Below are 18,247 nucleotides of genomic sequence, written 5' to 3' on the forward strand. Positions count from 1 at the left end.
CATTATACTCTCTAGATCCATCCATGTTGTTGCAAATGTCAAGATTTTATTCTTTTTTTTATGGCTGAGTAATATTCCATTGTATGTATATACCACATCTTCTTTATCTATTCATCTATCAGTGGACCCTTGGGTTGCTTCCATAATTTGGCTATTGCAAATAGTACTGCAATAAACATAAGGGTGCATCTATCTTTTCAAATTAGTGTTTTCATATTTTTTGGGTAAATACTCAGTAGGGGATTTACTGAATCATGTGATTATTGTATTTTTAATTTTTTAAGGAACCACCATACTGTTTTTCACAGGGGCTGCATTGTTTTGCATTCCCACCAACAGTGCATGAAGGTTCGTTTTTCTCCACATGCTTGCCAACACTTGTTTCTTGTGTTTTTGATTTTAGCCATTCTGACAGGTGTGGTTTGCATTTCCCTGATGATTAGAATGTTGAGCATCATTTCATGTATCTGTTGGCCATCTGGGTATCTTATTTAGAGAATTGTCTGTTCGTGTATTCTGCCCATTTTTGATTGGATTATTTGGGGCTTTTTGTGTTGTGTAAGTTCTTTATGTATTTTGGATATTAACCCTTTATCTGATATTGTTATTTGCAGATATATCTCCCATTCAGGAAGTTGTCTTTGAGTTTTGTTGATTGTTTCCTTTGCTGTACAGAAGCTTTTTATTCTGATGTAGCCCCAATAGTTTATTTTTGCTTTTTGCTTCCTTTGCCTGAAGAGGCATATCTAGAAGAGTGTTGCTATGGCCAGTGTCCGAGAAATTATTGCCTGTGCTCTCTATTAGGATTTTTATGGTTTCAGGTCTCATATTTAAGTCCTTAACCCATTTTGAGTTTATATTCATGTATGATGCAAGAAAGTGGTCCATTTTTATTCTTTTGCATGTAGCTGTCCAGTTTTCCCAACACCATTTGTTGAAGAGACTGTCTGGATTCTAATTCTTAGAAGGACTTTTTGGTAATGTAGCTACATGGCACTTACAAAAGACAGGGATTGCATAGTTAGAGCATGTTCATACAAAATTGGACTGAGAATGATTATGAAGTTCCTTCCTCAAAATAAAATTTCTGAATAAATAATAAGCAGTATCAGAAAACAGCTGATATTTTTGTTTTTTCCCTGCTCAAAACCTCTGATACTACTTGTTTTCATCACTACGGTTAGCCACTCTGTTTCCCTTACCATTTTATCCATTTCCCTAGTGGTAAAAGCATAAAATCATGACAGGCAGACAAAACTACGGAGACAGAGAACAGATTAGTGATCACCAGGTGACAGGTATGGGTGGGAAGGGTACAAATAAAGGGGTAACACAAGAGAGTTCCTTTGGAACAGTTGTGTATTTTTTTATTATTATTTAAAGATTTTATTTGAGAGGGGGAGAGAGAGAGCATGAGCAGGGATAGGCGCAGAGGGAGAGGGAAGGGAAAGAATCTCAAACAGACTCTGCACTGAGCATAGAGCCTGACGTGGGGCTCCATCCCAGAACCCTGAGATCACGACCTGAACCAAAACTTGAGTCGGACGCTCAACCAACTGAGCCACCCAGGTGTCCCAGAACAGTTGTGTATTTTAATGGTGGTGGTGGTTGATTGAATCTAGCCATGGGATAAAATTGAATAGAACTAAACACACACATGAAGGCATGTAAAAGAAAGGTGAAACCGGAACAAGGTCTGTAATTTCCTTAATAGTACTTTACCAATGTCAGTTTTTTGGTTTTTGATATACTACAGTTATGTAAGATGTCAGCATTGGGGGAAGCTGAGGGAAGCATTCACAGAACTGTGTACTCTTTTCACATCTTTCTGTGAACCTATAATTATTTCAAAATAATAAGTTTCAAACTTATAATAGACAACAACAACCAAGTCAAAGTATTTTTTTTAAAGAAATGAAAGAGGTAGTCTTACGAGCAAGCAGCCCATCATAACGAGCTTTCCCCTAAAGGTAGTATATATGCTATTTCTTAAAAGTGAGCTAAAACATGCAGTTCTTGCCTCTGATTTAAATGTTAGGCAGTTAAAAAAAAATGGTAGCCAGCTACTAGATTAAAATGTGGTTAATGAATGCACACTGCAAAAGGAACACACTAACTTTCATAAGGGTGTGTAAGTATAGGCAGTAGATCTCTGGTCAGACTTCATTTCATGTACGTTCTACCTTTGTCTGTCTGTGCTCTGTCTGGTTCACCAGTGTATTTGCTCATGAACTTGCTTCAAACAGTTTGTAGAACAGAATTCTTCTAGATAGCATCATTGTTATCTTTTAAAAAATCACTTATTACATGTACATCATAGGAAGCTTTGGAAATACAGATAAACAGTAGAAAAAAATTACCTCTAATCCCACCACTCAAAAATACTGTTGATATTTTGTATATATAATTCCAGTCTTATTATTTCTGTGCATATAAATGCTTTTTAAAAAATATATGAGATCATAATTTTGTAAACTTGTTTTACTTACTATGTAGGTACGGCAATGCACCATTTTCCCAGATCATTAAATACTTTTCGTCCATGTGATTTAATGACTACATAGAATTGTACCCTGTGGATGTACAGCATCTTAACTAAACTTTTGTGATTGGACATTTAGGCTGTTTCCAGTTTTCCACCATTAGAAACAATATTGTCATCAACATCCTTAAGGCTAAATCCTCATACACAGTTGTGATTATTTCTCTTAGGAAAAAGTCTCAGAAGTGGAATTGCTGGGGTAGGCAAAATGTCAATGCTTTTGCTTTTATTGTCAAAGATAAGCATCATTTAAAAAAATTTGTTGTAAACAAAAACTTTATGTGAACAACAAGAAGCTTTACCTACAGGGAAACTGAGGATCGATTTCTTTAGAGTGATTCATCACTTCTTAGAGGCAACTGCCATTACCAGATAGATTAATTGCTTTGACAGAATTAAAAGGAAAACATTGAAACTATCTAAATAAACAAATTATGCAAGAATTTTTTTTGCTATTTTTTATTTTTGTTAAACAGTGAGAGCAAAATAATTTACTCGAGTAAAAGAAAACAAATGGAATCAACATGCCACTAGTGGGGAATGAAGTATTTACATTTCTCCCACTTCCCATTTGATATTGATTAAAGTATATTTTTGGTTATTTAGTTTTTAAGCATTACAACTATGCACATATACCACCTTCTTTACATACAGTGAAGCAGTAGGGTTAAAAAAATTTTATGGGAAAAACGCACTATAGTAGTTGTAATGTTGCAGAATTCTGTTGCATTTTTCTAGTTGTGAATATCCTGTTCATGGGCAAGAGGGGGCCTGGTTCTGGATTAAAGATCACTTTTGATTGGACATCTGTAGTATTTTGCAGAACACCTCAGTTGTATGTTTTTCTGCATTTCCAACTGAGTGAATATGTCACTTTGCTTGTTTAGGTAACCATCAAAACACAATCTGATCTTTCTCATTGAGAAGCCAAATCCTTAACAACAGGTTTTCTTTAATTTATCAAGTGAGGCTCCATCTTGTGTGTTGCCAGCTTCAGATAATTATGTTCATTGTCTTCAGCCTCAACTCCTTTCTTGGACTTTTCATTGGTCCCTACTTTATGGAAAGCTGCTAGGTTGACACAGAAGGAACACAGATCACACCAAGAAGAGTGGAAACAAGCCTTGGATACTTTTTAAATAAAAAGTCTGAACTTTAAAAGAAGGTCTGAACTTTTAAGTAGAATGGTATTATCTGCAGTTTTTATTACCTTCCAATAACAATCAATGAGTGGAACCTAGTAAAGAAGATATTTGATTCTTGGATTAATTTCCCACACCGGGAAGCAGTTAAATGTTTAGATGTTGGAAAAGCAGCAAGACAAATCCATGAGTATTTGACATTCTTTTTTTCTTCTTAGTCATAAGCACATCATTTTACACTATGCATATGGTGGTGAAATTTTGTTTGAATATAATTTATGAGATGAGGGTTACAGGTTTCCCTTTCAGTTCTGTGTTGGTATTTTCTATGATTATTTATTTTTTATCAATGGCATTGAAATTTCCTTCAAAGAGAAATTCCTCTTGCTGGGATTGGTGATAAATACTTATTACTGGATTAGGGATTGTTTTTCTTTTATGACCTTATTTTCCTCTGTGGCTGTCTGTTGGCTAGTTATGGGACTTTCCTTTTCATTCTTACTGTAATGTAATTCTTTTTTTTAAGTTTTAATTTAAATTCCAGTTAGTTAACATACAGTGTTATATTAGTTTCAGGTGAACAATATAGTGATTGAACATTTCCATACAACACCCGGTCTCATCATAACAAGTGCACTCCTTAATCCCCATCACCTATTTCCCCAATCCCCCCACCTACCTCCCCTCTGGTAACCATCAGTTGGTTCTCCATAGTTTAGAGTCTGTTTCTTGGTTTGTCTCTCTCTCCTTTTTGCTCCTTTGTTTTGTTTCTTAAATTCCACCGTAATGTAATTCTTTTGAAGTTGAAAATAGCCCTGTGAAGAAACTGGCAGAGCATTCCAGGTGGTAAGAGTTTCTCCAGCCTAGAGTGGATTTTGCTGCCCTGGGAATGGTCTGAATTAAGATGGCATTTCTCTGTCATAGTATATTTGGTTCAGTGTTAAAGAAATACTATCCAGTAGGAAATAGGGTTATAATTTAAACACAAATTTTTCTCCAAAAGAGACTACCCTCTTTGAATTTATCTATTCTCAGTTGTACCCTGTAGTTTTATTTCCCTTTAAACTAATTATCTGAATCTGTTACCCACTCCCACCTCTCCGTGTGAAATTTTCTGTACAGACCGAGAGGAACTGTTTCTCGGAGAAACAAATTAGGCTTTATATGAATGAACAAAAATTGTATAGATTTCTAAAGATTTCACATATATATCCTTATATATAAAGATTTTTCATATATGTTATATATAATAAATGTGTTACCTTTTCAACAAAAAACTGAATATGAACTTATTAAAATTTAATGCAAAGGAAATCTTGTTTAAATCTGACCATTAAAAAATAATTTATTTAGGTGTGGTTTTTTTTTTTAAAAAAGATCCAGGTAATATTTTTTCTTCACATTAGCATTTCATACGCCTGTTGAGAACTTTTTATGAGAGACATAGAGGTCCTAATCTGCCTTTTATGATATCAAGGGCATTCCTGTAATATTTAAATTTATAGCTATTGTCTGATTAATTAAGCTCAATACATGAAAATCCATGTCTTAAATAGAAGATGATTGCTCAAGAGTCAGGCTGGTGGATTTTAAACGTGAATTATTTACAAAAATATGAATTACCCTTAGTTTCACATACTACCCAGCTACATAAGAAGCAGCTGTGTATTGTATGCATTAAAATATTCTTAATTTATGCTTTGTTAGACTTACATGATTAAAATGCTAGTGGATTAAAAATAATTGCTCTTTATTTCTGCAAACTTCTAAGAGTTTCTACTTTCTTTTTCTCTAACAGATATAAGCTTACCAAAGTCGGCAACAATATGCTATACAGCTGCCTTGCTCAAAGCAAGGGCTGTCTCTGACAAGTAAGTGGAGAATGGCTTGGGCGGTACTAAATGTCTGACCCGACTGAAGGAGGTGTGTTGCCTCTGAGGGCTTTCTCTGGAAGTTTCTCTTAGTCTTTGAGACCCCTGCTTATGAGCATGCATTTTCTAAAACCTGCTGATCTTTTCTTTCACTACTAGAAGGAGGGAATATATATCCCCAGGTTTTGTAAGGGTGTGTGGGTCCCTAAAGAGGGATTTATGTGAAATTCCATACCTCTGAGGTGACTTTTTTTTTTTTTTTTTTTGCCAGACAGTAGATACCGAAAGGCCTGCTTGGGACTTACACAAAATGCCTTCCTTTTATTCATTTTTTTGCGTATTCCTCTTCCTTCGGCAGTCCAAGACTGGGTAGTAGTCCTAACAAACACGTGAGATGCAGAGGGGTTGATCATCTCCCATTCTTTGACTCCTCAGTTCCCAATTAACCCCCCACCCAGGGTCCGTTTGCTTTGAGTTGTCATCTCAGCGGGACATTTGCCCCTTTTATTCAGGCAGGTGACTTTGGCATAGAGAATTTCCATACACATCCGAGATGACTGGCAGGTGAAAGAGAACAGTTGGCTTCACTGTTCTTGAGTTCACAAATGCTTACGTTTCCCCGATACAATCAATCCCTCTGAAGCACCGAAAAGCAGATAACAGGAAAAGAAAACAGCCTCTGCTCTGTCAGACAGGTTTGCTGTTAAGTGTGTGTGCACTTCAAGACCGAAGTAATTTTCTTTCATTCTTTTTTATCCTGTAGATCGCCAGTACCTACTGCAACATCTTTTCTCCCTACACAGCGACTCCAGCTTGGGAGGGCAGGGCCAGGGTTGTCACAGCTTCCCCTGTGGTGTCTGCCTGCCAAGCACAGCTCTGGAGTTAGCCCTGGGTGTGAGGTGAGAAAGAGATTGCATGGTCTGGTTTTTTTCATTCACTTGGGCAGGTGTCCCGCCCGCAGTTTGGGCACGCACACCCCCTGCCGGAACGGCCCCAAGCAGGCTGGCCTGTGGTGGAAGCTGCATCGCAGCACTGACATTGGGTTGGGAGCCTCCTTTAAAATTCTCCCCAGTTCTGTTTTTAACCACGTACGCTCTTCTGTAACCTAGTTTTCTCTTTTTCCTACACTGTCTGCCCTCGTCAGTCCTACCCCCTCCCCTGACCTAAGCAGGTACCTCATAGAAAATTTAGACTAGCTATTTAGACAGAGAGACTTGACAGCTGAATTTAATTCCTGCCAAGATTAGATGCAAGCACGCTTTCTGCTTCTGCTGGGGTTTTTGTTGGCCTCGGTCTGAGGGGTCGCTCAGAGGTTCCGTGTAGTGGAGGTTTGGAGAGCTCATGCCATTGGCTCGCTGTGGTTTTATGGGCCCTTGACGTGTAGACGCCTTTCCGGGTTGATGCCCAAGCAGTGGTCCCAACTGGATGGTGTTTGTCTTTCTGCTTTTCAGATTCTCTCCCGAGGCTGCATCTCGGCGGGGGCTGAGCACAGCAGAGATGAATGCAGTAGAGGCCATTCATAGAGCTGTGGAATTCAATCCTCACGTGCCAAAAGTGAGTCTGTGGAATCCCCACAGGAACTCGTTATGATAGCAGAGAGTTCGGTGACCACAATGTCATGTCTCGAATACACCCAGTATAAAAAAGTGAATTGCAGCCGATGAACATTGAGGCCCTATATAGTCCATGGTTAGCTTCATTTTTAAGCAAAAGCTACATTCAAGAGGCTTTGTGCCGATTTGGGGGCTTTCTGTAATTGGGGTAAATTGATAGACCTGGCTTAGGCAGGTCAGGCCAGGAAGCCTGAAATTGGCAAAATACAGAGATCCCAAGAGTATTGATGCATTTGATAGGAATTTCACACCAGTTACAATCTTACTTAGACCCAACTCGGGAAGTGAACCTAGTTTTGAATATAAATGGTAAAAAAAAAAATACTGATTTAAGACGTTCTGAGTGCTTTGTGAGTGCCATTTTAGGAGGAATATGTAGTAGGAAATGTTTGTCTTAATTGTTAACCACATGATTGACCGATTTATAAATACCCAGTATTTCCCATATATTTATTTTCCTGAATTTGATTTTAAAAAGGAGTCAAATCACGATAGAGGATGTTTCTATAATCTTTTATTTAGGAGATGGATGTGTATTTATGATTTACCTATATTTGAGTACCTGCTATGTGATAGGCACCTTGCTGAGTGCTATTTTCAGTTTCTCAGTGTTATAAAGCACATTGTGACCTTTGGGAAACTATTCATACAGGGTACCACAGGCATAGATTGCTTTCAGATTTCTGAGGAAGACTTTCACTGGTGAAAAATGACAAAGGAAGGCTATTTTGTTTTCTTGCAGTACTGTGTAGCAAGAGGGTGGTGCATGTGTGCATGTATGTGTGTATGGGAGGATTTGTGGAGTTACCTACTTTAATTTATTTTGTTGATATTCACAGTGACAGAGGTAGGTGACCTAACATCATTTCTGAGCTTTGACTCGGGTCGTGCTCATTTTCTCACAAAACAGAAATCTGAAGAATGGTGCCCAGTGCCACAGTCAGTGAAGGATATAGTTATCCACTCTAGTTCCAGTGGATAATGACCAACATAGTACTTGTAGACTTAGGTATCATAGATGGGGTGGTATAACATCTCTTTATTTAATGTATTTCTGGCTAAGTTAAAAATGTTCATTCAAATTCGATTAAAATTTAAAGCTAATCATGAAAATATTGTCCTGAATTACAGTCAACTTAGGTCATCAATTAATATTTATTGAATGCTATATTCAATACAGAGTTATTCTATGAGTATAAATAAGCTCTTCTAGAAGTAGCATTGAGCAGTAGAGTCCTAGAAAAAACTTGGGTTCAAGTTCTGGCTCTGTCATTTATTAGCCATGGGAGCTGGGGGCTTAGCATCTCTGAACTCAAAGTTTTCCCTCATTTTTTCAAATGAAGATAAAAATATAAACCTTACCTTCTGTGATAAAGACCAAGTGAGATAATACAGTCAAAGTTCTTTGAAAAATTGAACATCATATGTTCATAAAATATTAAAATTGTTATTGGACTTGTTGGTGGCCCCTCAAATCTGGAAACTGGGTCCTAACTCTTCCAGTTTTAGCAGAGCTTTGTAATCTTAGTGCATGAGATAGGAAACTGGTACTTGCTGGTTAGATATTTTAGTTGAAGCTGTAGTATAATTCTATGATAAGGGTCTTAAATGGTTGACTGAGCTTCTAGAAGAGTATTAAAAGCCCTAAGAAATAGTTTAAGGCTACCTAGGAAGAATTTGACTCAGTCAGCTAGCACTCTACCTGCAAAATAGAATTCGTTTTAAAAGTGGGAACATTTGAAATATTTGATTTCACTCTACTCTTTAATTGTTGACTGGAGAAAAGATAGGGTACATAGGTAAACCGATTCTCTACACTTTGCTTTGTTGGTGATTGTGCTGAGGGAAAACTTGTTTCTAGATCGTCTTCATCTATTGACATTTCCATGGGGAAAAGGCCCTGTGAATCACTGTTCAGAATTATGTCCAGAATTAACCACAAACCTCTGGTACGTACGTGTACTATTTGCAGGCTGTTATAAACATCCTTTATACATGACCTATTTATTGGGCTGCTTGCTAATACTTTAGTAAACACACACACACACACACTGGTGCCTTTTCAGGCAGAAGGTAGGCTTAATTCTAATGAGACATCAGTGAAAGATATAAACTCTTAGACTCTTGGTGTAAGAAGGGACCTCAGAGATCATCTAGGACACCTTCCCATCCTCAGCTTGAATCTCTCCTCATAATGATATCGTGATGATTATTTTTAATATTGGTTTTTATTGCATGTTTACTGTGTGCCAAGCACAGTACTAAGTGAACTACATATGCCTCTCATTTATTTTGCATAACAACACTGTGAGGTGTATCAGACTATTAGCCCTGCTACACAGATGAGGGCACTGCAGGTCTGGAGAGGTGAAGTGACCTGCTCACGGTCACACAGCTAGTAAATGACAGAGCCTGAACTGGTTCTGGGTTCTCAAACCCTTCAATATCACCCTCCACAGCCCCCCCACCATCCCACCAAGTTGCGGACCAGCCTAGACTTGAAGCCTTCAAATGATGGCGGGCACGTGACTTCCCAAGGCACTCGTGGACAATTCATATTTCGTCAAGATACTCTCCTATTTTAAACACTTCCTTGCCTTCTTTTTCTCTATCACAGGAAGTCGTCAGTGGCCTACCACAGGAATTTTCAGCAACTACGTGCCGTTTTACCCAATTATAGTCTGTTAGAAGGAGAAAAAATACCAGATAAAATAGCTGAGAACTGCCTTCCATGAATGTCCAGCTTAGGTCTGTCTGGTATTCTATTAAGCAGAGGTACATAGTTAATATTTCAACATCCAGTGGAAAAATACCAATTATTTACTCCAGAAGGGTTACTCTTAGGAACACTTTTCACCTGCAAATGTGCAGAGTAGGGAGTCTCGCTCCTAAACACACCTCAGGACCAGGAAGTAAATAAAAACTAGTAAAAAGCCATGGGCCTCTATTCTGAAGGGAGCCTTTTAAGTAGTCAGGTATATCTAAAACACAAGGATTTCTGAGGCTTTCGATTGCAGCAGATTATAAGGAGGAAGCAGCCTGTAGGCTCATTATTATAAACTGAATTGTGTGACTCCCCTCCTGAGGAACTGCAGCTGCGTCCCCAACCCTACAAAGGAGGATATAAACTACTTGAAAGGTTCTTCAACATCCTTTAAAATATGACCCAACTTGTTTTTCAGTTTTTCTAGCTACTTCCAACAGTCTGTTTATTGTTCCAGAAACGTTCTCCTCCTCTTCCCTCTTTGCTTCCTCTGAGGATATCCTACTCATCCTTCACCCCCACCATTAAAAGTCACCACCGGGAAACCTGTTCATTCCTCATCCCAGAATCAGTCTCTCCCCTCTGTGATCTCTCACTACCGTGAATTGATTACAGAATTACTCTTTTCCCCTTTTTGAGGATGACTAGTGGTTTTAGGATCTTAATGATGCTGCTGTTTTCTAAGAACTGGGTACATGGTTCAAAAGGATGAAATCTCTAAACCATTAGAGGATGTTTTCCATTTAATGATATTAAAATAAAATTTCACTTAAGTTGCTGGACAAATGAAGGCCATGCTCATCTCTGTTCTATATCTTCATCTGTATATTGTTATAGTTTATTGGATTTTTTTGTTTTAGCTTTTCCTTCTGCTTTCCCTGCAAATATGCTTCCCCACCTACCCTGATCTATTTTGTTTCCTTTGCAGCACAGGAGCCTTTTATTTTGATGTAGTCCCACTTGTTTTTTTTTGCTTTTGGTGTCTATGCTTTTGGTGTCCTAGCCAAGAAATCATTAGCAATGTCGAGATTTACATGGGAGGATGGTGATTCATCACTCTGCAAGGATCACTAATGCTACATACTCTTAGTATGCTGTATCTACACTGCAAGTCTTTCCCTGTGAAGAGACCCCTTTTCGGTTTAGAGGATGTTTCATTAACTCCTTCAGGGTGCTAAAGATAAATTTCATTTTCTGACACCTTTCCAAAACAAGACTAACTTACTGGTTTGTTACAGACAGTATTAGATTTTGTTTTTTCCCTCTGTAGTGGTGGTATAAAAATAAATTTCTTTCTATATTAGAAGAAAGTATAAAGAAATTTTTCATAGTCCTATCATCTAATCCGATTTAAGACTCTTTCTAGCCTTATTTTCCCATGCATTTTTAATACTTAGGAATCATAGTCACACAGCATATACATTTTTTAAAAATTAACCTGGGGCTCTAAACTTGAATTTTGTGGTTGGGTATTGGGGGGTATATTTATTTTTTTTGGAGGAGGATCATCAGATTTTCATGGTTCTTTGACCTTAAAAAGGCTATCTTCTAGGGCGCCTGGGTGGCTCAGTCGTTAAGCGTCTGCCTTCGGCTCAGGTCATGATCTCGGGGTCCTGGGATCGAGGCCCGCATCGGGCTCCCTGCTCCGCGGGAAGCCTGCTTCTCCCTCTCCCACTCCCCCGGCTTGTGTTCCCTCTCTCGCTATCTCTCTCTCTGTTAGATAAATAAATTTAAAAAATCTTTAAAAAAAAAAAAGGCTATCTTCTAACTTAACATTAAAGTCCAAGTCTTTTAGCCCTGTGCCTTCAAACACTCTAAAATATTCTCAGTAACTGTTTTCTGGATGATTTACTTCCTTATTTTTTATCATAAATAATACATATCATGAAATCTACCTTCTTAATAAATTTTTAAGTATGAAGTATAGTATTGTTAACTGTATGCACGTGGTTGTTAGAACTTTTTCATCTTGCATGTCTGAAACCCCATACTCATTGAACCAGGACCTCTCCATTTCTCCCTCCTCCTCCCAGCCCCGGGTAACCACTGTTCTACTTTCTGCTTCTATGAGTTTGAACACTTTAGATATGTCACACTGGTGGAATCATGCAGTATTTGTCCTGTGACTGGCTTATCTCACCTAGCATAATGTCCTCCAGGTTCATCCGTGTCACAGCACAGGACAGGATTCCTTTCTTTAAGGCTGAATAATATTCCATTGTGTGTGTATATCACATTTTCTTTATCCATTCATCTGTTGATGTAAATTTAGGTTGTTTCTACTTTTTTGGCTATTGTGAATAATGCTGCAATAAACATCAGAGAGCAAATACCTCTTCAAGATCCTGTTTTCAGTTCTTTTGGCTGAATACCCACAGTGGCATTGCTGGATCATGTGGCAGTATTATGTTAATTAATTAATTAATTTTTTTAGACTTTACTTATTTATTTGACAGAGAGTGCGCACAAGCATGGGGAGCGGCAGGCAGAGGGAGAGGGAGAAGCAGGCTCCCCACTGAGCAGAGAGCCCGACATGGGGCTCAATCCCAGGACCCTGGGATCATGACCTGAGCCGAAGGCAGCCACCCAACTAACTGAGCCACCCAGGGACCCCACTATTTTAATTTTTTGAGGAACCTCCATACTGTTTTGTACAGTGGCTGCACCAGTTTGCATTCCCACTAACAGTGCACAGGGGTTCCAATTTCTCCACTTTCTCACTAACACTTGTTATAGTCTTTTTTTTTTCTTCTTTTTTTGACAATGGCCTCACACATCCTAACTTGTATGAGATGATATCTATTGTGGTTTTGATTTATACTTCCCTGATAATTTGTGATGTTGAGCATCTTTTTTTTTTTTTTTTTTGAGAGAGTGAGTGTCAGTGAGTTGGGGGAGGGGCGGGGGGGGAGAGAATCTTAAGTAGGCTCCACGCCTAGTGGGGAACCTGATGTGTGGGGCTCCATCTCACAACCCTGAGATCATGATGTGAGCTGAAATCAAGAGTCAGATGCTTAACTGACTGAGCCACCCAGGCACCCCTGAGCATCTTTTCATGTACCTGTTGGCCATCTGTATGTCTTCTTTGGAGAAATGGCTGTTCATGTCTTTTGCCCATTTATTGTTCAAGTTATTTTGTTTTGTTTTGTTTGTTTGCTATTTAAATTGTAGGAGTTTCCTGTATATCTTGGATGTTAACCCCTTATCAAATGTATAGTCTGCAAATATTTTCTCCCATTCCATAGGTTACTTTTCCACTCTGTTGTTTTCTATGCTGCACAGAGGCTCTTTATTTTGATATAGTCCCACTTATCTATTTTTCCTTCTGTTGTCTATGCGATTGGTGTCCTATCCAAGAAATTGTTGCCAAGACCAGTGTTATGAAGCTTCTCCCTATATTTACTTCTAGGGGTTTTATAGTTTCAGGTCTTACATTTAAATCTTTAATGCATTTTGAGTTGGTTTTTGTGTATTGTTTAAGATAAAGGTCCATTTTCATTCTTGTGCATGTGGAATCCAGTTTTCCTCACATTATTTATTGAAGAGAATGATTTAATTCTTGTGTCCTCTGTTGTAGACATCAGGTGGTCAACTATAATAGCAAACCTTTTGGTCATAAAGATATTTTGCTGTTTACGTTATCTATTTAGGATAGATATACAGAATGAGAATTACTGAGTAACATATAGAAGCACTTCAGGGCTCTTAATGTTTATTGCCAGATGCTTACCAAAAAAAGATTGTAGTAGTTTACACCTCCATCAGCAGGTAATGCCTTCTTTACCATTTTCTCGCACCCTCACCAGCATTGAGCAATCTGTTTAAAACAGAAAAAAGAAAGAAGGAAAACAAAAAAATAATTATGATTTCATTGGGTACAAATGGAATTCTGTTCTTTAGTTGGCGTTTCTTTGCCACTACTAGTAAGGTGGAACATTGTTAGCCATGTGTGTTTATTCTTTTCTGAATTGTCAGGCCCATTATGTAGACGTCCTGTTCTTACCGGGAAAACATATTAACGTAATGATAGAGCAAGAGGTAGCAACATCAGGTAGGCAGACCTGTGAAGTGTCATTAACAGGGTCCAGAAGTATTTGAAACAAGGACTCTCACTACTTCTTGTCCATGGGCCAAAGGGAACCATGGGAAGGGGGAGTTGATTAGCTCCCTGCCTGTTTCCTTTTTGATAAAATGGGGATAAAAATAAAAGCTTCATAGGTCTGAGGAAATGTAAATGGAATTACATTGTGTAACTCATCCAGTACATAGTAGGCACTTGGACATGTGTTGGGCCTTCGTCATCTTTTCCCTGGTACTTTCAGCTCTATTTCTGCTATTGCTGGCTGGGCTACAATAGACCCTGCCTAGAAAAATGCATTAATAAGTACTTTTGAAACATCCTAGTGTAAGAAGGACAACTAGAGAGTTTAACGGTGGCACTGCATTGCCCCTGACCTTGAGTACCCACAGCGTCCCTTTAAGCCTACAGATTTGAGGGGAGGCTCTAGCATGCTCTGGCTTACAGCTGTTGTCTGCCGGAATTCCCAGTTTGTAACTGTCGGTAAGTCCGTTGCTTATGGTTGATTAAAAGTTACCCGTTTCCGACCTCTGTCTCCTATTTTTTTTTTTCTGGAATGCCACCAAAACAACAATGACAAGTAACTAATAATGATTTTTTAGAGCAGTAAACATTTTTTTCCCTCCTAATACAATCTTATATGAAGCCTTAATGAACAAAGCAAGTAGACGTAGAACTGCTATGGTTGAAACTGGGATGAGAAAGCAGGTAGCCCAGCAACCCCAAGGCACCTGTACATACAGTTTAGAAAAGAACAGAAGCCTATGACCAGTCACTATCACCACAGGAAAATCCCAAGCATGTGAGGTCCCACCCATAGAACTGGAGGCTCCACACCCATTCTGATGAGCAGCAGAGGGCTGAGGGAGCCCCAAGGGCTTGAGATGCCTGAGTGTTGTCGGTGGAGACATTGAGGGGGAAAAAATCACCAGCACCAATGCAGGGAAAGCTTTCATCTTCATCTTGCCTAAAATACCAGCACTAGGAAGCCATGGGCTCTTCCTACTGGCCCCACATTGGGGTGCAGTGGGCAGTCCCTGAGTGTGCTGGGGGGAGGGAGCTTGCTGTGTTCCTGAAGCTCCTTTTACCAGCCGGACAGCCCAGGCTTGACATGGTATTGACAGGAGGATCCAGCCAATAGATACATAGTTTTTAAATTCTCAGTCTCAGAGTGTGGAAAGTCATGAGAAAATAGGAAAGAATGAAAAATGTTATGACAGAAATACATTCCCAATAAAAATTTACATTTTTTTAAAAAAAGCTCATCTAATGTTAATCTAGAAACTCTTATTTCATGGGGATTTTAAGAGGCTTGTGGGGGAAAACATCCTGGTCATTGTATATGCTAATGGAGTATCCACAGGACCTTGTTAGAGTGATGGAAATTCTATTTCATGCAGACACTAATGCAGTCCTCCCCTTATGTCTTGGTAGAGCTGATTGACAGAGTATAAAATTGCTTTTTAATCCAATTTAGGAAACAAAACGTGTAGTGGGTTTTAGCATTTAAAAATGCTTGAAGCTTGGAAGCAGAAACTCAAAATACTCTGGCAGATTGTCTGTGATATTGTATATCAATGGTACATTTCAGAAATATTATTTCAATATAAGTTTCTTTGAATTGAGTCATATTTTGTTCCAAAGCTTTTTTGGATTAGAGTAAGGAGAATGTATTGTGGAAATATGACCCAGAGGAAAGTGAGCAGAAACCAGTTTTTAGCCACATTTCTCAGGAATAGACAGTTTCTAAAAGATCTCTTTCTTTAACAAAAAGCAGTATAGCTGCTCCCACCAAGGCCGCTGCCATCATGGCCGGCCTACCTAGGTCATCCGATCCTTTGGCCTCTTGTCAAAGCCCATCCGGTTTCATCTCTCCTCAGTGTTCTGTCCCACTGACCACTTTTTCTACCTCAGGGCCATCTTGGCTCTGTACTGCGTGCCCTCTGGGTCACTCCTGCATTTCGGGGCACTCTCCTCCTACATTGTTTCCTCCCCTGCCCATCCCTGTGATTGGTCCTCTGGGAACATCATTCACTACCCACCGTTTTCTTGCTTGAAGCTCTCCTGGGAGATCTCCTGTGCTCCTGCTGCTTCAGCTTCCGCCTCTCCCTGAACAAACAAATCCCTGTGTCCAGCTTCTCTTCCGGGCTCCAGACCTGCACCCCAGCTGCCTTCAGGCTATCCCTCCAAGCACTTCCGCTGTCCTCTGGTGTCTTATATCAGCTAACTATCTCACATTACTCTAGTTTCCTAAACTAGAAATTTCACAGTCCCCCTTAATGCCTTTTCTTGCCGTCAGATTCAGCCAGGCGCCAAGTCCTGGGGAAGCCCTCCTCGGTTTAGTCACCGCTCACCCAGACCATGACAGAAGCTTTTTAAGACTTTTCTAATTTCAGTCTCTTGTCCACTTGACTTGTCCCTTTCTTTCAAAACCACAGGTGGTACCAGCTCACTTCCTAACTGCCTGCTACAGCAGATTTCAAACCGTCTTCCTAGGAGCCATAAGGATTCCTCGGACCTCTATTAGCTCCCTCCCCCAGGATCCCCCCCCACTTTGTTTTATATCCATTTCACATATTCTGTTTTAAGTTGCTCTTTTTCTTTTGAACATTTTTTTTTCTGTTTCTCAAAGTTTGAAAACTATGGAATAACTCAGACCGGAGGTCAGACTCTGGAGCACAGGACGGAAGACCTTTTACAGTCTACTTTTCCTGCTTCCCTTGGAGAGTAGCGTAAAACCGGAGTTCCAGTGCGGTTTCTGGTACATACCATTTGTGCGACCCTGGTCAAGCTACTTAACTTCCCAAAGCCTTCATTTTTCCATCTGTAAAATAAGAATCCTAATCCCTCACAGAGTTGTTGTAAGGAGTATCTGAGCGAATACTTGACACCTGTTAGTGCTTGGTCAGTGTTGGGACTGCCTATCATGTTAGGACTTAAGCACCTTAAGATTATAAGCACAATATGCCCTTTGATGCTTTGCTGCCACTGCCCAGCCTTGCAGTGGCTTCTGCCTCTCCTCATCTTTGTAGGTGAACTAATTTAATTAATAATAAGACTGACTCATACTTTCCTTTTTCTGTGAAACCTTCTCAGAGAGAGTACCCCTCATTTGCTTCCTCAGTACTTAGTCAAGTTGACCCTTGAACAATGCAGGGGTTAAGCATGCCAACCCCCCCACGTAGTTGAAAATCCCATTATAACTTTTGACTCCCTAAAAACTTAACTACTGATAGCCTACTGCTACTAACTGGAAGCCTTACTGATAACATAAAGTTGAATAATAATATATTTTGTATGTTATATGTATTATATACTATATTCTTACAATGAAGTAAGCTAGAGAAAAGAATGTTAAGAAAATCGTAAGAGAAGATATGTTTATAGTATTGTACTGCATTTATTGAAAAAAAAAAAAAAATCCACCGGGCACTTGGGTGGTGCAGTCATTTAAGCATCCGACTCTTGGTTTCAGATCAGGTGCTGATCTCAGGGTCGTGGGATCGAGCCCTGTGTTGGGCTCTGTGCTCAGCGCGGAGTCTGCTTGATATTCATTCTCCCTCTCCGTCTGCGCCTCCTGCTCGCATTCCTCTCTTTCTCTCAAATAAATAAATAAATCTTTTAAAAAATCTGCGTATAAGTGGACCCACACAGTTCACTTCCACATTGTTCAAGGGTCAACTGTATATACCTCTTACTAAGGCAGTCATCATGTTGAATTTTATTGTTTCTTTGTCTCCACACGCACGCACACACACACACACACACACACACACACACACACGCTTCTACAAAGATTAGTGATCATCAGGATAGGGACCTGACCAATTCATGTCCATGCCCTTGGCGTGTCCTTAAGGTAAACTGTGGGTACTGCCATGGTGTGTCATTATACTACACCATGATCTCTTCTAAATCTTTGCTTGGGATGCACTGTGGACACTCCTGTGGTTTTTGAATGAAGCACAGTAACTGATGAATAGAGAAGTGAGCCAGCAAGCAGTGGTTATCTTGTACGGAGGCCCCCTGAGTGGTACCACAGATCACCAGGTGTAACTTGGCAGTTCAGCTTTGCATTGTGCTTGTTTCCAGATTGGTTAGTGACCCCCCAGTAGCCAGTTCTTTTTAGCTGATCTGCCACTACTGTAAAATTGCTGAAGTATTTTACCTAAAAACAGATTCAATTATTTGTGGGACATACATACACAAAAAATATAACTTATCTCCACAGTAATAT

At 39.4% G+C, this 18,247-nt stretch overlaps 1 protein-coding gene across 8 annotated transcripts in view; it reads left to right on the forward strand.

Annotated features, from left to right (window-relative positions):
* ST7 (suppression of tumorigenicity 7) overlaps nucleotides 1-18,247 on the forward strand; it is a 233,750-nt gene that overhangs the window by 190,184 nt on the left and 25,319 nt on the right. For 7 of the 8 annotated variants that reach the window (XM_078059492.1, XM_078059493.1, XM_036077126.2 and 4 more), the window contains 2 exons: nucleotides 5,483-5,555; nucleotides 7,007-7,109. The exons of the other annotated variant lie outside the window; for it this stretch is intronic. In XM_078059492.1, coding sequence (XP_077915618.1) covers nucleotides 5,483-5,555; nucleotides 7,007-7,109 — 176 coding nt within the window. The remainder of the gene's footprint in view (nucleotides 1-5,482; nucleotides 5,556-7,006; nucleotides 7,110-18,247) is intronic. 8 annotated transcript variants of the gene reach the window in all.

The sequence above is a fragment of the Halichoerus grypus genome, chromosome 12, assembly GCF_964656455.1.
Source record: "Halichoerus grypus chromosome 12, mHalGry1.hap1.1, whole genome shotgun sequence".
Lineage (NCBI taxonomy): Eukaryota > Metazoa > Chordata > Mammalia > Carnivora > Phocidae > Halichoerus > Halichoerus grypus.